This window comes from Phalacrocorax carbo, chromosome 2 (assembly GCF_963921805.1).
Source record: "Phalacrocorax carbo chromosome 2, bPhaCar2.1, whole genome shotgun sequence".
Taxonomy (NCBI): Eukaryota; Metazoa; Chordata; class Aves; order Suliformes; family Phalacrocoracidae; genus Phalacrocorax; species Phalacrocorax carbo.
This window is the reverse complement of record NC_087514.1, coordinates 123,398,181-123,422,172: the sequence shown is the minus strand read 5'-3', so window position 1 is coordinate 123,422,172 and position 23,992 is coordinate 123,398,181. Positions and strand designations below refer to the sequence as shown.

Sequence of the window (23,992 nt, the reverse complement as noted above, 5' to 3'; positions counted from 1 at the left end):
GTGTGCCTGTGTGGCAATTCATGGTCTAGGAATTCATAATGAAAAACAGCAAAATGTTTTAAAATGCTTTCAGGAATATTGTTTTAAGTTTGGTATTTTTTTCATTTCACTTGGAGGAATCAACTCCTGCCCAAACATGTGTAGTATAACAAGCCTCTGCAGCAGTAATTGTACAGGAAGGCAATGGCATAAAAATGGTAAAAGCAACCTTTTTTTTTTTAATAAATCATAGAAGTCAGGATCCCAGATAGTAATTAGCATTTGCAAAATCTATATAAAAAAAAAAAATATTGTTTTTGTTCTTTGAAAACTGTTCACACTTGTCAGCTATTGCCAATGGGAAGAAGTTCTTGATAGGGGACCATTGCATTATCATATCTTTAGTCTACTAATTACTTGCATAGTTTCCAGAAAGACTATGTAGGCTCTTCTTTTTTTTCTTAGTTATTCTGGCATGAGAGCTGTACAAGGGAGCTGGGGCATGTAAGTTCCACACAAAATTTCTTCAAGCATAGAAAGGTGGTTTGGTTGCTTAAGCATTCACTTTTTAACCGTGCTGATTGAGCAACTGTGGGACTTTGCTCATTTAACAAAATAACATTTTCTATCTACTTGTTTCAGTATTTATTTATTATTTATTATCTCTCACAGATATGTGAAGTGCTTTGAATGACTTGTTACTTATACTCCTCTTCAAAATATGATACTGTCTCAATTTTTTGGTACCCAGCTCTTCCAGTGAGGCAGGAATCCAAGGGAGGCTATCAGAGTGATTTTTGCGGGAGAGTTAATAAACCCAGCAAAATTCTATGGTTTGTTATTAGAATTGGCACGTTAAAACAATGTACCCCAAATTTCAGTTGGTTATGGGTCCCATCTGAAAGACATGGAAAATACAGGTCTAAGCACAGATGCGTAAAATGATTTCTACAAACAGATGCACATATTTAGTTGGTTTGAGTGCACAGTCATTCGATAAAAGGGCCTCCTCTTTTGTTGTAAAAGCTCTTGGAGAAATTTAAAAGCTGCAAAACAAATCAGTCCTCAAAGACCCCACTTCCTTTTCATCCAGTAGTTCAGGGTTGTGAAGAGCTGTCATAGCACTGGGTGCAAATGAGCTACAGCTGATATTTTTCAGCTTTACACCAGGGACCTCCAATAGGGCAGAACTTTGCTGTATCATCAAGTTGGAGGAAGCTGCTTTCTCTGGCAATAGTCACGGGCCTGACTCTGCTCTTGCTTGCAGTTACCTCAGATTTAAATTTGGCTTCAGTAGAGTGGCTTCGGATTCACTGAGAATATCTCTCTACCTCTGCGAGCTCTGATTCAGGCCTTTTGTGTAAAAGGCTGAATCCAGCATTAAAGTACAGTGTATTATTTAATTAGTTATTAGTTAATTAGTAATTAATTGATAAAGTTTTTTAAAAAAAAACAAACTGTAAAATGAATGTTGCAGTTTCTTGTAGAAAGGAGAGACTAGCATCTGATCCACCCTAAGAAATCTTTTTGGGGGCTTCTGCAATGATATGATTAAGTATAACTTTTCTATGTAGTAGCTGGAGTGTTTTCGTCAATAGCAACAAGATCTGGACCACACTTCACAGTTGGCATGATGTTTCTCCAAAGTGTGCATATGGTTAGCTGTTCTACCTTCTCTAAGTACTTTCTGCTTCACAGAATAGAAACACTAACTTTATGCTTGACACACTGTTTCTCCTCTGGGATTTATCTTCCTTTTCTAATATATTCTTTCTCTTTAGAAATAATTATTATACAAAAAGATGAAAGGATTGCTTCCCATTTCTTAAGACAAAGAGGTGAACTAGAGATAATTACTTAAGCTGTAATGCAGTTTATCAAAAGTAAATCACTTTTTTTTTTCCTTGCTAGCCAAACAGATGTTTGCTTTTTAATTGTTGCTTTGGGGTAACTTTCTGTTATGTAAAGCTGTTTCTCCAATTCCTATAATTATATTGTGAAAGTGGTATGTAGCAGAAACTAAAAAGCAATGTTAACTCATTGTTTTGCTTTCATAATCAGCTGTACAAGTCCACCAAATATAATGTAGTTAATTGGAACTGCAAACCTACTGGACATATATGCTGTATATTGCTTGACCTGTGTAAAAGCACTGGCTCTTGCAAGAACACTGAGCAGCAAGGAATCATTTGAACATGTAATAGTGCGCTTTCATTATACTTCTGTGTATATATGTTAGGCCCTGTCCTGTGACATCACATCCAGTATCATGGACTTCCGGGACAAAATCTATTACTCCACAAAATTATCAACTCTGTCCTTCAACAACTCAAACACTCCATGTGGGGTAGAATGATGTGTTTATTTGCTTCATTACTTACAGTTCCCTTACTCAGCTAAAGCGTTGTCCTTACATGTCCTTTTGTCCTTTTGTGTCACGTACCATCTTTTGTAATTCTTCATCTTCATTTTCAAAGTGCAGAATGGCTGTGGTTGTGTTTTCTAATCTTCCTTGAAGTTTGCGTTTTGTTTATTTATGACTTTGGGATGAATAAGTCCTGCGTGACAGAACCTCCCTAGAAGCCAGTGGACCTAGTAGAGAGTCGCTTTATTGATGGGATCCTGAAACTTTTACAGTATTAAAGCTTACAACAGCAAAATTCATTTTGTAAATAAACTGCAGGTTTTATGAAGACCATAGTCCTGCTGGGTACATCCATCTGAGCCCAGGTATAGAATCAGAACCATAACTTGCTCTGTCCTGCCTTGCTTCTAGAGCTTTCGTGTCTCTAATGTCTCCCTCTGAAATACTGCATGAGTAAACAGGTCTGCTTACAAAGTGGCTTTGGTGTTCCTCTAGGATTAAGTTTTTCTTAAAGACTAAAAATGATTGGTCTTTGACAGGCAAAGGGGTTGGTTCTTGCATGGATGTTTCAATCAGATATTCTGTGTGATTTGTACATGAAAATGTTACCAAAATACTTAAAATTTGGAAGGGAGTTAAGAAGAAAAATAGTTATCAAAGCTTGATCAGTTTAGATGCTTGGTGTAATTGTGAACTCAATTATTGGTCTGCTCCTTTTTTGTTCTGGAGGAGGGTTTGCCAAGGCTGAAAATGAAATTAATCCAACATTTGCATACAAACATTCTTTGAAAAAGATCACTGACTGTGAACTGACCAGTCATTGATGTACCAATGACTTTCTCATAATTTTTCTTCACATTAACAAAGCAAAGGTGTCTAAAGATCCACGTGAATGTTCGCAATGCACTTGTTGCTAGGCTGTCTACTAGAAATGTTACTTTCATTTTTGCACAAGATGAGAAGAAGAGATTAAACTCTTCCTGACATGCTGAAAAATATTCTGTCTTCAAAAATATTCATAGTGAAAGCAGTTCAAATGCATAAATATGTTCTTGTTATTACTTTTTTATGTATGTAATTCTTGCCATTGCTGGACAGATGATGCTTTATGACTGAATCAGAAATTGTGGAGGACAAGCTTTTCTCAGTAACTCTTAAGATAGAAAAAGTTTCCGAGCACCTGAAATGACGAAAAAGATTCACTGAATGCAAATAACAGCATTCATCTTCCTTTATGAAGCACATGCTCATGAATATATACATTTTTGCATATGTAGAAGCTCAAGTGTATCTGCCTTCCGATGAATGAAAGAATAAGGAAATTATGTATTCAGAACTAGTTAGAAGTTTGCTTTTCTTGTTGAATTCTCCAATTTAATTGAAGTTGCTTTCCTGAGATGGAACATTTCTAAGAGGCTGCCGGATTTGAGAAGGGGGCACTGTTATCCCCATTTCCTTCCATCTAAAGGTTTTGTCCTGTTTTAAATACCAGTGTTGCTTTTGGTGATGTAACAGCTTTTTTGGCAGTTCACTGCTATCTGTCTGCACAGTCTGTCCATCTAAAGTAGCAGAGCATGAGAAGCTGATCTCCTAAGGGAACACCGACAATATCGACAGGCTAAGCTGACATAAAACCAGTCTCTGTCTTTCACCTCCACTGAACTCTTAGAGTAAATTCAGGGCCTGACTGAAGAGAGATAGGGCTTTAGCCATTGACTTCCATGGGAACAGAATTTGAACACTAGCAACTACTGCCCCCTCCTAAAGCAGCCCTGAATATCTTGGCAAATGCTGTTAAGAAGCACTATCAATTTGATCCCGCTTCCTCCTCAGGACTGAAAGCCAAGTTCAGGGCTATTTATGTCTTATTAAGTAGAGCAGGCTTTGGATGGGAACTACAGCAAGCATTTAAATCTCCTTGAAAAATGGTTTATGGCTTAATGAACCTTGTTCAGGTTAAAGCTGTTATTTATTCTTTATATTTGTATTTGTTACTGTCAGGTAGAAGTCAAAGAAAGAGCAGTGCCTTCTATCTTGAAGAGTTTATCAGGATGGAATTGCCTGAAATTTGTCTCAAGTGAATCTATTCTCACTCTTCTGACAGGAAAATACCAAAAGTAGATTTTCCAGATATGCTTCAAAATACCACACATGCTCAAAACTTTGAAGATGTCAAGAACCATACAAAAAGATGTGTTTATCAGTTCAAAATATGAACATCTACAGAAATCCAATTTACATTTTCTAATAAGTCAGCAGTACAAAAGGTGAGAGAAGAGGCAGGGACACAAGCATTTATTTTCAGTATGTTCATACAAAGAAAAAGGAGAAAAGTAAAAATCCAGTCCATAAATTGAAGAGCGTTTCTCTGGAATGAAAGAGGACAAAAGCAGAAAAAGTTTAAAAGATTCCCCTTTTTCCTTCCTCCCCTTCTGAAGTATTTGGGGGTAAAATATCCCACGTCTGCTGCAATCCTTTGATATTATTCACAAAATGTTGATATTGCTTGAATAATTCCTAGATATCTTATCTTTTAATTGATAAGCATAGTACCTAATTGTGATTTTTTTTGTCTGAAGTGAATTTATTATTTTTAAAGCGCTTCTGACATTTCATGAAACTATTCAAAAAGGATTCTACTTAGAAATAGTTTTGCTGATACAGTGGAAGAGGATATGCTCTGTCCAGTATCTTCTGTTGTTACGTATTTGATTAGTAAGAATGATTGCACTAATATCAAATATTCATGTGTATCTGATCTTGCAAAGCCTGGAGAACCTCTCTTACAAGGAATTTCAAGGGGGCTGAAGTAAACCAGAGATTTGAGTTCTTCTGTGTACTTAGAGCAACATGCTGCAACTCCTAAGACTCTGTTACACTCCACCTTATGTCCTGAAAGAAGAGAGATTATTAATTTGATTTCTTTATAGTTTGAGGTTGGGTGCCATAGTTGTTTCCAGGTGTAAACCATTAAGGCCTACACCACTTCAGAGCTAATAAGATAATTTTCTGTCTTGCTGGATGTAATATGCTACATGCCTTTTTCAAAAAAACCAAAGCCCATCCCAAAACCATCTTATATGGACTCTGTCTTCCTGTCAGAACATTTTCTTTTGATCTGTTTGCTTAAGCTAATGTTGATCGACGCAGATCTACTTTTACCCCAGAATTCCCCTCAGTTTGCTCTAGAGCAATATAAGCTCTCATGCAAAAACTTGCCTGTGAAGGGCATGGTACTGTTGTCCTTGACTGTCTTCCCTACCTCCTGAAAAGTCTGTACAATGTTTTTTCACTTTTTTTCTAGATGGAGGAGTGGGGGATGCAGTTGTTTGGCAGTTCTGTTCAACCTCGGTCTTTAGGAAGCCCCATGTTAACAAATAAGAAGTTGGCAGATGGTAATGCTGGATATTGGGAAATCCAAAAATGGCAGCAGCTTCCTATTTTTGGTTGGCTAATACATAGAGAGGATATGTAGTAAACCATATGATTTCCTAGCTTGCTCAACCACATCACAGTATATGGGCTAATCCCATATATGTACATTAGCAGATGATCGTGGCATGTGTAAATATCCAATGTGCAGATTGTTTTTACCTGCTCCTCGTAATGATATCATATGTTACTTGATAGTTGTTCAGTGCTTAAAACAAAAAGCTTTTGAAGCTTCAGATGTGATATTTAATAGGTTTTTCTCTAATGCCGGCTTAGCACCTGCTCCTCCCTCACAGTCACATCAAAGTGAATTGTAAGTAACCACTCTGAAATCATGCAGCATCGCACTGTGGAGTAAAATTGGTGAAAGTGCGGGGTAATCAGCCCTGTAAAACCTCTCCATCTGCAGAAAGACTCTCCATAGCCACCTGGATGCTTTTAAACCTTCATTATTTTAAATTCAAAATGGTCGGCTGAGCATTGCTTCTACCAAAATCTGATACAATAATCGAAGTCAGAGGTGGGGAAGGACCTCTGGGGTCACACAGTTGAGCTTTCTGCCAATAATGGATTGTTCCCTGCAGTTCAGTTTCTAGTGACCTTGGAAATTACTAGCCTGGTAAAATGGTAATGAAAAAACAAAGCTGTTAGAGCTTCAGAAGTAGGCAAAGTGATGCTGTCCCAATGAGAAATTGTGGTTTTGATGTGAGATTCTCTATGTGCATTGCTCCTTGGTTGCAGTTTTCAAGGGATCACTGTTTTAATCTACAATTTCTGACCCATTTTGAGCTGGCTGTAACTAAGAGGTCGGGGGAGATGAGATTGTTTTAAAATTATATGAACTTATCTCATCCTTGAACCAAATAATGATTTTTATTACAAATAAAGAAGTCAGCAACTTGACTAATCACTCTACAGCAACATTTCCTTCGTGTCCCTGCATTTTTATTCTTTCAACGTTTCTAGCCTCCCAGAAACAGGAAAAGAGGAGGAAAAAAGAGATTTCTTGCTTTTTTCCATCAGAGTCCCTGGTTAATTAATTAGACCCTCTACTTGTCATGCCTGTGAACCCAAAAGTTCCTGCAAAGATTCAAATGTGACACATAATTTTTAGATTTCTTTCAACCAAGCCAATATTGGTTTACTTCTCTGTTGATATAAGCAATGAAAGACCATCCTGACATACACCTAATGAAGTGGGTAGAATTGGCCCCTCTTTTAAAAAGGAGGCTGCAAAGGCAAGCTCCCACCAGCAAGCTAATTACAGTTTTGGCTGAAAATGGTTTAGGAGTTTGTTAAAAGCTGGGTAGATGGGGAAAGATCCTAAGACTCAAAGTTCCCTTTCTCTTGTAGCCATTTGATGTGTGGTAATTTCTTCACTGGGGGGCCCTATTGTGAGCTGCCTTTTGGGGTGTGCAGCTCTCTGAATATCCTTTCTTGCAGGGGCTCCAGCCCCCAGGACTATTGTATTCACACACACCAGATCTCAGTTGGAGAGGAAAGGGGTTTTCTCAGCTGCCAACTTGCTTAAAAGAGGAGTTAAGAGGAAAAGAAAGCTAATTGGACTGTGCTTGGCAAGAGTCTCTGTTTTATTCTGTTTATTCAGATTTTTAAGGGATTGGGTGCCGAGAAATACAAAAATAGTGAGAACAGTTATTCCTTAAACAGATTCTTGCAAAGTTTTTACAATAAAAACAGAAAGCTGCTTTAGTAAAGCAGTGTTTATCCTTGCACTAATGCTGGTCATGAATACGTGTCTAACTTAGCTGGAACTAATGCCTGACTCTACTATTCCACTACAGCAACTTAACATTCTGCATAGGCTGATTATTTTTTCAACAATATTTGCTGAATTCTTTTAAGGGCTGCCAGTATATATTTTTTGAAGCTTAGTTAGTAAGAACAGCTGCCAGTGGAGTCAAGGCTAAAAGAGGCAAAAAATATCTGCAGAAGGCAAGATTTTACTTCAAAAGATCAGTATTACAAAGCACTACTGTTGCTGGTATAATCACTTTCTTTGGGGGGGATGCTAATATAGACTGGGTTTCTTGTCTTCACAGCCCCCACTGAGCCTTTGCTGTGCAAATTTGCTGATGGAGGGCAAAAGAAGCGCCAGAATCAAAGCAAATACACACAGAATGGAAGGCCGTGGCCCAGAGAAGGAGAGGTAAGTGCCACGCGGCAATTATTTTCCCAGGTTTGGCAGAAGTCAGCTGCAGACCTGGAGGTCTACCTTTCAGGGCTTCGAAGAAATCAGATTGCACACAAAGTACAATAGCTTCACACAGAAAAAGGTATATAACCAGGGGGGAGAGAGAGGCTTATAATAATGTGCCAAGTGTAAAGTTACAGAAGAGAATTTCAGAGCTTGGTGTGGAACTGTGCGCAGCCTTGCCCCACCGCAAGTGCTCTGTCTGCAGCCAGACCTGAGCCCAGTATTTTCTTATTGGTGCGCCGTCAGCACCCGTAGTGTACCTTTTATAAACCCCAAATCAATTTACATTTAAGGAACTCAACAATTTTATTTCTTCTGTATAGTTCCTGGTGATCAAACATGATCAGGGAATAGGTGGGCTGTTAGAAAAGGGAAAGATGCACTCGCACGTCCAAATGTATGGTCCAGGTAAAAATTTCCCAAAAGCTTATCCAAGCTGGGCTCTTCATTGTGTCCAAGACAAAACAGTTTATAGTAGCCTCGGCTCCATCATGTGCACAAAGTTAAAAAAAAAAAATCTAACGGTTGCTTTGTGCTCTGCTGCAAATAGACTGTTACTGGAGTTTCCTTTCTGTATACTTATATATGAAATGCCTCCAAACATGAGTGAAATAAGAAAGGAATTTCTTTGACTCTTCAAGAGTTTGTTTACTCTTCCTCAGTGTTATTATAGGGTAAAGACATTTGAATAAATGAGGTAGGTGTGGTCATAGTACCTTCTTATGCATGATTATAGCTATGAAGGCTGAAGGACTTACAAGTATTCCCATCCTAAACACCTATTCTTCATGTTTATGATTGAGACTTAAAGGAAAAAAAAAGTACGTTGCTCAATGTTGACCAACTAGAATAAAAGCTGGGGTTTTTTTTTGTTGTTGTTGTTGGTTTTTTTGGTGGGTTTTGTTACATTTATTTCAAGTTTACAAAACAAATAAACAAGAAAACTGTTTGGTATTTCTAAGTTACTTGTTTCTAGAGGCTTTCTGCTTTTTTGTAACTACTTGATTTTGCTAACAGATACTTTTCGGACCATTAGCTTATGACATATATACACTAGCACGATTGGTGAGCTCCTAAAACAAACAGAAAGGCCTCTTGAAAGCGTAGAAATTTCTCCCTCCAGCAAGGTGGTTATTGTACACTGTTACAACAGCAACGCTTCAAAATATTTTTAGCTCTGTGGGCTGAAAGTGCCAGTGTGGCAGCCACATTTACTACAAGAGATTGAAGAAGTCTCCAAAGGTTCATTGCAGTCTCTTATGTCGTATGTCTCAAAAAATGGAGACGTCTTCCTAGGAGCCATTATGGTTTGTCATGTTAAGGATCTACTGAGGAACAAGTGCCCAAGAAGCACTTCAAGCGGTAGACTCAGGTCATCATATACAGAGCTTGAAAAACAGAGGTCTATGTATAGGAGACAATAATAAACACTTGATAAGGTCCACAGTCCATATTTTAAAGACCTCTAAATCCCTGTTTAAATAGTAACTGGCATTGTAGCTATTATCTCCACTGTTCTATACTTCCTTCAGTTCAAGAGAATATAAAGTTAAAGCCAACAAGCCACCATTACGCCTATGGCCTCAGGGCATCAGCTTAATACATCCTACTCAGTTCATTTGCTCCCAGTGGAGTGGCTCATACTAAGCATAGTGATGTTCCTGTGACCTAGAGGCAGGGTGTAGTTGGTGTGTTTATAGCACCAACTTTGAAAAACTAGTTTTCAGTGCTGGGAGACATAATTCCTTATTGTTGTTTGCAGTCAACTACAGAGCTGTTGTCATGGTATAATTTACAAATGTGGAAAGATTGTAAAGATACAAGCTCAGAAATATTTCAAGCTATGAATGTGCTCTGTTTTCTTAGATTTTCTTAGATTTTTGCTGTTTACTAACATCTGGTTAACACCTTGCTGCACATTGGATATTTACTACTCAAAGCATCAAAGACAAGAATGCATATTCTCTTTTAGGGTCACTCATTTATTGGATTTCCTCCCCACGATTGTAATTTTCTTATTTCCAATGTAAAATCCTTCTGTGTAATTAGTCTTATATTTTATATGCAGTAGGGTTTTTCTAACTCTTTGTCCTTCAGTGATCTTACTCTAACCACGATGTACCATTCCGTTCCCTGTGTAGCGGCACTCGGGTAACCTTCCAACAATTATTCCTGTCAACTTTAATTTCTTTAAAAAAGAACAGGGAGTGAGTAGTGAGAAATAATTGTTATATGAAAAATGCCATAGTTCTGATTACAAATGGGATCTGGAAATATTCCTTGAACCTCTGCTTTTTCTTGGTTTCTTCCCCAAAGAAAAGCATTGAAGTAGCATCCAAGAGATTACTCCTGCAGTATTTCCACCCTGGCCAAATCCTGTGGTATCTAGAGCAAGATGTATTTGGCTATTGTTCAGATAAGCCCTTGCATTCTTGTATACTCGTGTGAAGGGCATTTCTAAAACTTCTGAGGTTTAACCAGCATTAACACTGAGCATTCATGAGGATTATTGCTTGGAAGGACAGACCCCAGAGAAATGGCACAAACAGTTCTGTCACTAGCCTCAAATTTGAGTATGCGAAGCAGAGACAGGCAGCTGTGCCCAATACTCTGCTGTAGTGGGGAAATGGCAGGAGAGTTAGTGGGGAGGAGCAGGTTTTACCTCTCTGGCCATGCTGTTCTCAGAGGTTTTGCTCTCTTTTATGGAGAGCTTCTGGGGAAGTTTATAGGAGAGGATTACTTTTTTTGGTAAAGTTTTCAGGCCATTCTGCAGAATGTAATAGAAAATCTTATTCCTATCATACATTTTTGTAGATTGCTTCATAACCATATAGAAATACCTGTAAAAATTGGCTTACCTTTTAAAGGCAAGTCTTTAGGAATACTCTGAATTTCTCTAGGGGTTTTTTTTTGGGGGGGGGTTGGTACTTGGTTACTTCACCAGTTGTAACTAGGGAAAAATGCCTGACCTTGAATGGAACTTTCTAGTCCTTACCCTTCCACTCTTGTTTGAAGCCTCAGGAAACACTCAGCAGATTTATTGAGGCATTTGACTGAGGATTTGTGATGGCTGACCAGCTCTGGACTAAGGAGCCAAGAGCTTAGATTACTGATGGCTTTGTAAAAAGCTGTCAAATTAGGCATCTAACATACAGGTGCAATAAATGTACAGTGAAACCTGCAAATGTTGGAAATATTTGCAGTGAAATTCTGTCTTAATAACTGAATGATTTATTTTTTTTTTAATCTCAGGATAGTTTTTTTCTGAGTCACAGTGGTTTAATTCAGCGCTCTGTTTTGAAACTTTCCCTGACAAGATCATGCTGAGATTGTGAGAGAGGGTAATGATATTCAAATTCTGCCTGTAAAATATTTGATTTAATTTACCTCTAAATTCCAATTGACAAGTCTAGAGGTGGGTGATGTTTCTCAAAAAAAAGAAGACATTCATTAGCTGGAAATGCATCTGGGGAATCAAGGGTAGTTACAAATTGAGATCAGACTGGATTAAAAACTGCAGCTTAAAATTTACAACATAATCTTTTATTGCAGATTTACGGAAACTTTGTTTTGGTTATTCAGAAATAAAATCTTTTGATATGTGTATTTAAGACAGGTTTTATTTGAAATTTACCTAGTAGAGAAATCTCTCATAAACTGAAAACAAATTAAATGCTTTGCATCAGCCCAAAGTTCATTATTGTTTACGTTCTTCCAGAAATAAGTTCTAGATATGGTAGCCTTTTTGTATTTGGTCAGCCAAAACTGATTAAGTTTTTTTGACAGTCACAATATTTTGAAACATTTGATACTTCATTTGCAAGTTTCTGTAAAATTTAGACCATTTAAATATTTGCATTGTCTTTCTTGAAGAGAAAATCACCATTACAGTATTGGTGACAACAGCGACATCTGCCATTGAATGCAACCCCCTTGTCTTTGAATTTGGTCTGATGTCTGTAATGATATTTAATAATTGCCTCCAGTAATTCTCCTGTTGATTATTTTCTTGCTTCTGTAATCTGGATTACATTTTTGTTTCTCAATAGACAAGAGGTTAACCTCCATTTCCTCCCGTTCCCTCTCTTCTTCCTTTCTCCCTTTCTCCGTTGTTTTCTTTCAAGATTAGTTGGTGAAATGTCTAAAGAATTAAACATGTTTTTAATTATTTCTTAAAAAAATAAGATGACCTAGTAGTTTGAGAATGTTGCTTTTGTTAACAGTTTCTCTTTTTATCTGCTATTCTTTACAATTTTTTCTAGTGCAAACAGTAATCTAGAGAGAAAAACATACAATAGGTAATTTGAGAGACTTCCCAAATTTTTTGTAAAGTCAGTACCAGTAAAGGGCTGAAGCAGTTGATCCTGGTGCCAGCCATCCGTTCTTTACCAGCAGCAAGCATTTAGAAATGATTAGTAGATCTGTGCCAGGCCCATTTATAACTCAGACATAGATTTCTTTTTATGCTTCCAAGCAGATAGGTACTACTTAGTTTTGTTCCATAATCCTCAGTGTCTAGGGCTGATGTATTTTATACCTAGACAAATAATTTTTCCTTTTCTGTGGGAGACAATTTCCAGGCCTGTCCATATATGCAGTAGTACCCTTATATGCAAACCACGCACAAAGACATTTACTTTATATTTCACATGCATGTAAGTTAGACATTGGTCAGTATTTTGCATGCTTATTTTCAGCAAATGCTTAGTTTAGCAAAGACAGGAACTAAACCTGAAGAGAAGCCTACACAGAGGGAGAAAGCAGAAGGGCAAAGGTAACTGGCAAATAAGCGAAAACTTACCGATTAATGAGTCAAAAATTTTTCAGGACACAAGACTCAGTCGTTGCGGGCAATGTTTTGAAAAGGTGCCCAAGTGGCACATATGCCAAAGACCAGTTTAAGCGGTTGGATTTTTGAGCTTCTAAAGCACACAGATATATTTTTAAATAATGACTTATATGAAATCACTGTCCCTGAAATCAGGGACTGTTTTTACTCATAATAAGGACCACGGTTTGGTTAAAGTAGAATCAGGACTCTCTGATATTAGTTTTCTTAGTTTTCATTATGGCTTTGGATTTCCTTCTGTGGTGAAAAATGTCATGCCATTTGCCCCAGAGGTTTTCTTGCAATTGGGTTTTCCTCCAAACTCTGCTGCTATGACAGTGTCTTGTTATGCAGAATAAGCAGATGTTGGAGACGGGGAAAGGACATGTCTTTTTCTGCACGCCGTTGTATCGCCGACAGATAGTTGGTGGGCTGGCATTTTCAGTAGTGCTGCAAGCCATCCCTGGAATTCTTCCCAACTCACTGCAACACACACATCTAGTGTGCAGATATGACTGTAATCCACAGCTGGTTTAACACTGGATCAGACGGATGGCAAAGCGGGTGTGCCAGATCCCCAAAAGCAGATGGTTCCTAGACCTGAAGAAGGCAAGGTTAAATATATGAGTTGGCTTTAGAAACAGAATAATTATATTGCATTATATATGCCTCTGTGAGGAGGATATTACCCTCTTTTTTTTTTTCTTTTTAACTTTTGTAACTTTAACTTACTTTTAACTCATCAGATAAATTGAAGTGGGAACGAAGTAACTCAACACCGAGAACAGAAGCTGTGTAGATCTGACTTCCAGTACAGTTCTGTAGGACAAAAAGGGTTTCTTGTCATTCATTTGGATATGTGAACTTGTCATTTTGTTTATCAGCTCAACCTCTGACCTTCTGAGGTTCATTAATCACTTCTCAAGTTTGACCTCAATATGATATATTTTTCTTTCCACAATCACTTTTTTCCTCAGAACTCGCAGCTGCTTAAGGAGCACACATCACTGGGAAATGCTCTATTTCTTTCATATGTATCTATGTATTTAAGAAGTGTCACATTTACATTCTAGATTTCTCCTTCTCTAAAAAAGAAAGGTGTTTTTTATTCAGAATGAAATTCACAAATAGTTCTAATAAAGTGGAATATTTCTGACAGAACTGTTTAAATAATCAAAGGAAGGAACTCTGCCAAGTTAACTTAACTGCTAACTGAGCTTATTTTATTAAGTCGGTATTCTAAACAAATCTCATTTGTGTTGTTGGTTTCTTCCCCCTCCTGTCTCTTCCTTCTTCAAAGTGTTTCAGTCAGAGTATCTGCTGTCAGGGCGTAAGAGATCCTTGTGCTGTGATGCCTGGCAGATACTAGCAGTGGTAACAAAACAAGTACAGGAATTTCAGTGTGGAAATTTCAATTGATTCCACTGTAGTAGCCAAGAGCACACCCCTTCCCCTGGGACGGCAGTCCTCCATCGTGCAAGGATGAAAGGATGAGTCAGAGGAGATGGGGAAGAGAGACTTACCTTCTGGTCTAACTCCCACATTGGTTCACAACAGAAATCCCTTGAGTCCTAGGGTACAACCTTCTTTTTCCAAATCTCACCGTGAGGAGAAACCCAGGGAGTCTTCTGCTTGGAAAACCCACCACACCAGTGGATTTCACCCCTTTTTAGTTTGTGGGCTTTTACAATATTTTTTTTTTTCCAGTGGGACTGTGGCCTCCTGCACAATAGTAAATCCTGTGGTGACAGTTAGCCTTGCTTTGCGTGGGTGCTCCAGCACTAGGCGTAGGCTGTCCAGAGCAGGTTCAAGGAGATATGGTGAGGATTCACATCTGAGGTAGAGGCGTGGGACATCTCTGTAGTAGGTCAATATTATGGTGAATTTTTGCACGCCGTGAGGGAAAGATGCATACAATAAGAGTAGGTGATGATATGTTGGTGAAGCTGTTTGTGGAAGCTACTTCTCAGCAGCAAATAAGATATCATGCAACCTGAAATTCAGTGATTTATAGATACTTCTGTTTGCTGGAAGACAGATATTGGTCTGATAAAGGTTACTTTTGTGAGATTTCAGAGAGATTTGGAAGAGAAATAATAAAACCCACCTTACTTCACATGATATTGAGGACGTGATAGTTTTTTTAATAATCACTCCACAAGTTAATCATTTCTTTGAGAGATTTACAAATCCAATTTACATAAGCAATGCAAATGTGATGGTCTAAGAGTCTTTTTAATGAGGCAAATGTGCTCATTTATGTTCAAAACATAACAAAGGGAGGGAAAAAACCAGAAACAGAATACCTTGTCTTTGCCCATGGAAAAGTTTTCACAGTAAACTCTTGAACAAAGGCCTTCAAGCTTCCTGGGGCAACCCTTGCCTTCCAAAGGCTTTCTGATATTTCCTGCACTTTCTTGAAGGAAAGAGCTTAAATTTAAAGAAAGGTGCAGACTGGGTCTCTTGTTACTAGAACCTTTTTATTCGCCGATGTCAATAGTTAGAAAACTGCAGCAACAAAATGGCAAAAATCTTCATTCCTTTGTCTTAAGTTTAGACACTTTGGTAAAAATAAGCAATAAGTAAACACATATGGTTTAAATAGTCTTTTTTAAAAATCAGTATTTTAAATGAGCTGGTTTTATTTCTGTGCCACTTGTGATATTCTGAACACACCATTGTGTTCACAAGTGATCATTGAGAATGGTCTTTATTTATCATGGTGTGTGGGACTGATAGCAAATATGCCTTTTTTTTTCATTGCTTTCAGGAATTGCATGTTGAAATGTTGAGGTGCAGGATTTTCATTCAGTAGCTGAGTATGTGTCCATTATCTGACTGAGCAGCATAAAAATTCTGCGGTTCAGTTATCCCTTCATAGATTTATCTGACAAATATTTTCCTAAAGCAGCGTTCCATCACCAGTGCCACTCTCTCTCAGGTGGCATTTCATCAGGAAGTGTCACTATCAGAAGAAGGAATAAGACCTTGTCCTTCCACTGAAACATGAGTAAAACAGTGGATAAAAAGACCTGGAAGAAAATACTCTTCAGCACAACTGAGGACTGCTATAGAGGCATCAGCCAGTGCATTGGTGTAGTTAATACCGCATTAAGCACAGTGACAACTATATTCAGTACTGTTCATGACAGAATATCCTGGACCTCTACTGCATAGAATTCTGAGGCCAACCCTAATATTCTGTATTCGGTATTTTTGGAATTCCTGTTTGTGTTCTATGGAGGAAAGTACAGACAATTTTCCAGTAAGTTATTATTGCTCGTCAGTTTTTATTCCTGATGAATGAGGATGCTTCAGACCATAAATCTTTCACTGGTCCAGGCTAACTGTTGCCTCTCCTGGGCTTCCAGCCAGCATAATTTTGTAGGGAGGAATTACACAACTTGATGAGAAAGAAGTAAATAGTCCTCTGTTAGCAGCTATTTGAAATAGCAGCTGTTTAAGGCTATTCAGCAATGGGGGATATTAGCAATATTACTGGGCAAACTGTAGGTGGTGTACCATATGCATGTATTGCTGCTACACGCTGTGTCATATTTGTCTAATGTGAAATTTTTATTTACTGACAAATGGGATAGTGATATTTATAGTGGTCACTGCTCAAGTACTTGAACAGATCTGGTAATCTGTCACTGTGCAGAATGGATATGGAGCATGGATAAGATGAGTGTCTAGCCTTTCATATTTTGTACTTTCCAGGCCCACAATGGTGTCCCGTATTCCTAGTACCAATAATATGTAATGGCTGTGATGCTAATATATAGAGAACGGAGTATGTGCGGTTTGTCTGCGTGTACCCATAGGCAGGTCTGGGGCGTGATGGGGGCAGAGGGCAAGCTGAGGGTCTGTGCACAACCGTGTGCTCTAAAATCAACTGGAAGTGGCATAAACGTGTGTTTGCAGGTCTCTTCTGGACACTGAGCATTATTAGGGCTCCAGTGAAAGAGCTGCTGCAATTTATTCTTTCTGCACCCTCATCCTTATTTATGTCAGAGAAACTAAAATAAGAGCCCGCCCTTCCTTTGTTGCCACTTTGTCCCCAGGTCCCATTAATGCAAGCTGTGGTATATAGTAGGCTCTGATCCAGGCAGCCCTAAGGGCTGTTACATCTAGAAACTCCCTTATTTAGAAAGCTTGGATCTCTCCTTTCACAAGGGATTATCAGGGATTTTTGTCTTAGTCTTAAGTGTGATGAGATGTTAAGGTGTCAACATCTTGATTTATAGAGAATATCTTAAGTTATTTTTAAGTTTTTAAAAAAAATGTTAGAACTAATTTTTCTGTCCCTCTAGGGCTTGTACATACTATTTAGGTTGTCTTTGCCAGAGCAGAAATATAAAAAGAGAGCAATTAGAAATTTTATGAGTGTTGAAAAGAGAAAGGACAATAAGAGAGGATTTTTTCTCTAAAATGTATTGCACGCAAAATTGTTTATGATATTAAATTATGATATTAAAGTTTTATTTGCTCTCTTTTGGGATGATCTGTATACATTTCCATTAGTAATTAATGCAACCTTACCAAATAATATAATATGCTGAGAATGTATAAGACATAAGAATATAAAAGCAGGTTAAGTAGATCATCCCTTATTATTTTCTAAGCTAATTTTTTTTTTTTCATCAAAATTAGCAGTGGTTGGGGTCACCCTAAATTTGACTCTCTGGCATTTTAAACTTGCAGAAATAGCCATTTTTATTTTCCTATCTATGAAATTAATGCATTTTTTAAAAATAGCAGTGTGTTCTTGGCCTTAGTCTCCTGAATTATCCTTTGCTTGGGAGACAGTACATATTTTATTAAAACAATGTCTTTTTCAATAAGCAAAGCATTTGCCCTAGCATCTGCTTAAAAGAATAATGTGAAAAATATACATAAGTTAGTGTGTAGCCTACCCTTTCAGATCAGAAATTATTTTTGGCATCTGGAAACTTGGACCATCTCCTCTTAGACCAGTGTGCATCTGCTGGGCTAACCTGGCTTTTCCAGGAGTGCTGCCTGCTCTCTGCCTGTTCATCACCAGAGCATTTACCCTGGCTGCTCACCTGCCTGCATGGGAGCCAGCCAAGCCCGAACGCTTTCCTGACCTGTCTGAGCAGCCATCTGCAAGGCGGCAGATGCCATTATTCAAAAATACTTTGGTAGATGGGTCCAGGGGCATTAAAATCTCCGACCAGGAGCATGGACCCTGCTGCATGGTTAGTAAAGCACTTGTCCTTGAAGCAAATGCTTCTGTCTCATATCTCAGGCAGTGAGCATATGGTGTGTATGACAAGTGGAGAGATATACAGTGCACTGGGGCGGGAGGGTGCCATGGCCATTTTTCAGCTGTTACCAAAGGGAGAGGAGCACCTTGAGTAATGGGGGCCCTCTCCTCCTAGCTCTGCACAAAGGGAAGTGCCTTCCCATCTCCTGGTAGTGTCTTACATTGGAAAGTATTTCATGAAAGGAGGAAAAAGAATAATAAGGAAGGCAAAAAGTCAAAGCAAATGCAGCGTGTGGGAGGAGAGGTCATCAGTCCCACATCTTAAAGTGGATGCTGGGGAAAAAAGCTGGTCCTTCCTGCACGGCCCCAAACTCCTGTCTTAGAGCATAAGGTGGAGTGGGAAATTCAGTCTCCATCCCTTTCTTTCCCTGCCTTTCCTGCGGTACCTGTGGACATGTCTGCTAATGGTGGCAGTGGTGACGGTTGTTAACTGGATGCTGTTTTGGCACTGCCAAATCCTTTCACACAGGTCACCATCTGCTTGGTGGTGAACGGCAGTTGAAAGGCTCTGCGTAGCCCATTAACAAATTCTTTTGCTGTCCAGACCTCTGAAGTATTTTAAAAGCCCTGTTTAAAAGCTCAAGTACTTTTTTTTTTTTGGTTGGCCTTTTCTGCTTCACAGCCCACTTTTTGTTTCTTGTCTCATGATAATGAATTAGCTGTAAGTACGAATGACAGCCCAGGGAAATGGTAGACTGGGGCACACAGGGTGTGGCCTTTGGAGGAAAGAGGAGACTCCTTCCTGAGAACCTCTAGTGCAGTTGGCTTTAGAATATTTACCACCTACCTGTCTCACAGGCAACAGCAGGATTTGGCCCTGTCTTGTTATAGTGTGCAAGCAGATGTAAATGCGTTGATCTCTGTGGAGTTATTAACTGCTACTGGTGCAACAAAACCACCTTTTGGCCTAAATGTTATGGAGAGATGACAACCCACATACTGATCAGATCTGTTTCTCAGGGATCTCTCAGGCAGGGGAGGTAGCCAATCTGTCTGTGCTGCTTTGAGCCATCTGAGCTTCCCTGGAGAATTTAGATTTCCATCTAAGTTGCATTCAGTTTTTATTCATATTGGCTTAGAGTATGTTTAATGTCTTTTTTGTCTTTTTTTTTTTTCCCCCTTTTTTTTTTTCTGCAGTAATAGTAAAAATCTGTTTTTCTTCCCTAACTATGTGCAGGCTGGCATGGCTTTGACTTACGATCCAACAGCTGCTATACAGAATGGGTAAGGAATGCATGTTTTCTTATGCCTTTTTAAAAATTATTTTGAATGCCATCTTCTGTTTTCTCTTTCTGTGGTGAAACTTATTCAGAAGCAAATTCACTCAGTTGTATTCTGTCTGAAACATGTAATGCTGTATTGTCAAGTTCTTCTTTTAGTTTTCCTTTTGTTTTTATGCCCTCTTGTTTGTAATATCCATTTGAATGGGAAGTTGTTTTTCCTAATAGTTTCCATCTCTGTTTGGCAAATGCTAGTGAATGTTTTTTTAAGCTCTCTCTGTCATGAAATGGCAACCAGTAAAGTTTCCCTTTACTGACTTTGCTTTTGTTAAAATAATCATTGAAGATTCCAGTGTGTGTTGGATAATAGAGCTGTTACTTCACGTGGGGTTCTCTCTACAGGCTGGCTGGCTTCCATACCATTTTCTGAATAGAAATGCCTAATAAGGAGAAAGCCTTAAATTAGTGTATAAGGAGATGGGATTTAGGGGTAAAAATCTGAGCAACACCCTTCATTTCTCAGCTATGGTTTGCCAACACAAAGAATTGTAACTTTTTTCAAATTTAGCATAGAAGTTACATCATCCTATTATTTACCTGCATGATTACATTTCCAATTATTTCATGAGCTAGAAAATAGAGCCTTGAAATCTAACTGTCCTTTCAGAGAGGTTAACAACAATTTGAAGAGAAGCAGGAGGTTTGGCCCTGAACTCTTTTACAGTCACTCTTTGATCAGAGAGAAGTTTGATATGATTATCAAATTCCATGCATACTCCCATCTGCATTCTGCAGCTGAAAGGGAGAATGTATTGATATAGGCGAGAATGGGTTTATTTCTTAAATACTTGTTAGGGCACTGCTAGCTGAAGCATCTAGGAAAAAACTAACATTCCTTGCAGTTAAAAAAAAAAAAAAAAAAAAGAAATCGGTTATAATAGTATATTTTGCTTAATTGCCCTTTACAAGCAGTAGCTTTGTAGGACTCATGATATTCCTATGTTGTAGAGGAAGCGGCCAGACCAGAGCAACTCAAAAAAGAGGGGTTTTGCATAGCTGTGATTTCAGAATCCTCTGGTTCTGTTTCCCTGTTCTGACCTCCAAATGAGTCTTTCTCTGCTCTCGTCATACTTCTCAGTTGGTAACACATTACAGGCTATAAATAAAACCACCACTACTTCATAATCCACCAGTGTTTCATCCAGACAACTGGCTTCTATTTCAAAGGAATTCCTGCATGTCAGTTGCATGAATGTTTTGGAAGCTGTAGTTTGAATGATCCTTTGAGATTAATATAATTTTGCTTCAAGAATTATTTTTTTGAAATTATGAAAGTTATCTCAGAATCAGACATTATTCTTATCAGAGAGTACCCATGCTGCTCATGTGTTTAGGCTGCTCGTATGGTTTGGTCACTCGATTTTTTGAACAAGCAGTCAACTGATCATTAGGAAAACACTGCAGTTTTTTAAATGTTATTTTATTTGAAAAGCATGAAATAAACTACAGCACTGGATATGTCTGTAAGAGTGACAATTAATTACCACTTTGACACATCTCTTCTTTCTAGAGTGTCAAAATATTTTCAATTTCATCAGGACAAAACCATCTCATTCAAAATGCTCTTACAGTGAGATCTTGACTGTATGCAGTATCATGAGGAGAAGCTCTTACTCTGTGGAAAAATCGATTTGTCCACCAAGTTACACAACTGCTGTTCCATCCTTTGGTTGTATCTTTAAAATGCTGTCACCTGAGGATCACCAGGACCCTTTGGTTACACAGTTCCTTTAAAGCTCCCCAGGCATTCACTTAATAGTCCCTACATATCCTGTAGTTACAAATTTTTACTATTTTTCATAAACCCCTTTACTTGCAAGTACAATAAAAATGTAGCTCATGGGCTTTATCTTAGCTAAGTCTGGGAGCACCTCGATGCTTTGCTTGTAAAATGTCCAAATGTGATGTGTTGCTCACAGATACAACACACGGGTATCATAGCAGGTGTGTGACCACAGTGAGAGAGAGTTAAAGGCTCTTAAGCGCTATGAAGTAGAACAGGTTAACATAATCGTCAGTGAAGAGGTCAGAGAAGAGGCATTAGGCAAACACATTGCTCTTCCTCAGGGTGAGGAGAGTCTGGAAGTCAACACGAAGCTGCTGCTTGCAGCCCCCTCGTGTTGAAGGTGTGCCCATACCCACCATGTGAGTAAAATGCTGCATGATACTTTGCGGTAAGCTGGACCAAGCAGCTAAGGTTTGCATGGAGCAATGTTACCCAAAGGTCTGTAAAAGAAAGACTGCTTCCTTGTAGCAGGCCCGTCTGGTGCAGTCAGGTTGAGTGGGTGTTGATCCTGCACACAGCTCAGGACTTGTTGATGTGCTGTGATAAGCACAAGTTGCTCAGTCCTTTGGGTGCCGATCAGCGTGGTGCTCAGTGAACTGAGGCTGGAGCTGGGAAATGTAAAGATACCCAAGCTAAGGTGAAGATTCAGGTGAGGGATGAATTACCAACAAAACTTGAACAGGAAGGTTGACTGCACTTGCTGACATCTATTAGAGTGCTTTAGGGGGTTGATAGATGCATTTTGATGCATGGAAGTTGCTAAGTCCTTGCAGGATTATATGGAGGATGGAAGCCTACTAGACACACATGTCTCTGCAGGTGTCATGGGGTGGTATTTAAAATTTGCAATTCCTTAAGAGCTGTGGATTATATTAGGTTTTGGGTTGTGGCACAACCAAACCTCAGGGAAGAATCTGGACTCTTGTATGTTGTCCAGATGGAAAGGTGGGTTCTCATTGCTCATGGTGTAGCACTATCGCTTTTATTACTGTATAACTGCATACTTGCCTTGAAAATCTACAGCAGGAATAAAACAAAAGAGAGCAAGAGAGGCTTTCACTAAAAATAGCTAAGATTTTTCCCCACAAAGGAATTGATAATTTTCTTCTGAGTCTATTATGTTGCAAAGCTTGATCCTCCATTTCATTATCTTGTTTTTATGCCCATGTAACTCTCTTTAAGCATCCAGTGGAATTACATCAGTGTAAAACTGGTATAATGGAGCGAAGAATCCTGCCCATAGTGTACCATAGAATTGCAGTATGAGTTACTGAAGACGTGGTAACCACTCACTTCAGTAGATAAGCTCTTTTCCCCTGCCAATCTCTCTGTGCCTTTTTTGTTTTATAATCAGCCTTTTCCGAATTGCATTTACACAGGTACTCAGGTTTTATTTTGGGGAGTAGTGTGCCTGTTGTAATATGCTATTGATTTTTCAATTTGTGATATTAATATTGTTTTAGTGGGTTAACACACTTATACAAAGAACAAAATAAAGCTCTTGTTCTTGCACTGTAAGGGTGCTCATTTAAAATGTTCCTGAGGCTCGAGGCCTTCTGGCCATTTGACTAAGATTGTGATGTACTGCATCAGTTTAATATCTGATATCTTGGGGACTATACTGCGCATTTGCTGGCCAATGGGCTCAATATTCAGATAGGTCTTTTTCATCTCAAACATCTGACTCTGTGGCTTATTGCAATAGAAAATTGCTGCCTTGATAACGCTTGGTAATACTCTTACATTATGTGAGCCCCAGGATACTATTTATGAATCTAACTTTTTCAGTACTGCCTGCAGGCATGAGGCATGAGCAAATGGTGTTTATTGCAGTGCAAATAGGGTCTTGCTCTTGTGCAGATTCTGTGTGGAAGCTTGCACATTCCCCCATAGGATGGGAACCATATGGATTTTTTTTTTATTATTTTTTGGCAGGGAAATAGCGGCCAGACGCTACAGATAATGCAGTCCCCAAATGCAAAGGGAGGGTTGATGTAGGAGGGGAGTATGTGCTTTGTCTGTTAAGCAACAGAAACTGTTCTTCAAGCATTGCCTGTGTGCACCTGATGATATACCGGAAACACGGTTCTTTTTAACATCTCTTAAAAACATTTTCTTTTGAGCCCTTTATAAACCCCTCATCATGAACATCCAGGAACATCTTTTTGCCTCCTAGTGATGAGTTTTCCCTGTGTTTATGGAATCTGGGAATGCTGAAAACGTCTGTTTTTAATACAAAGGCAATGTCCAGTTTGCCTTGACTCTGCCACCTGCCTTTCTACACTTTCTTTTCTAGCACTGCAATTGCAGCTGAGGAGCAGGGACACTGACTCGCACCTGCAAAAAAGTGTATGGGCCAATATAAGGATGCAAACTGCATTTGCAGAAAATGCAGCCAAGCCTTTTAGAGAGCTCTTCTTAGGGCCCACATGTCAACTACCACAAAGCCTACAGCTCTCAAAGTACCATACTGAACATTTTAATGCCAGGAAACTTGGGGGTAGAATTGAACAACATATCTAAAATGAGTCAAAGCCAGTATAATTCATCTGTCTTTCCAATGTATGTATTCTGATGTCTGAGAATCCTGTATTCACTTGGACTTAAAGCATGCATCTCCCACCTCATCTCACTTCTCCCTGAGCCTAAGGGAAGAGGAAAAAAAAAAAAAAAAAAAAAAAAGGAAAGCCTAAGATTGAATATGGGAATATGGCAAGGTCAGCAGCTGCAGGTCATGCTGGGATGCTGTAAGGTTTACACAAGAGCAGGCCACTCTTGCATTTTTGCTCTTCCTGTTTTTTCTTAGGTCCCCAGCATGTC

General features: G+C 38.7%; 1 protein-coding gene across 12 annotated transcripts in view; it reads left to right on the top strand.

Moving 5' to 3' along the window:
- Positions 1 to 23,992, top strand: part of RBMS3 (RNA binding motif single stranded interacting protein 3) — a 724,789-nt gene that overhangs the window by 625,079 nt on the left and 75,718 nt on the right. For all 12 annotated transcript variants that reach the window (XM_064444222.1, XM_064444223.1, XM_064444221.1 and 9 more), the window contains 2 exons: positions 7,837 to 7,943; positions 19,284 to 19,330. In XM_064444222.1, coding sequence (XP_064300292.1) covers positions 7,837 to 7,943; positions 19,284 to 19,330 — 154 coding nt within the window. The remainder of the gene's footprint in view (positions 1 to 7,836; positions 7,944 to 19,283; positions 19,331 to 23,992) is intronic.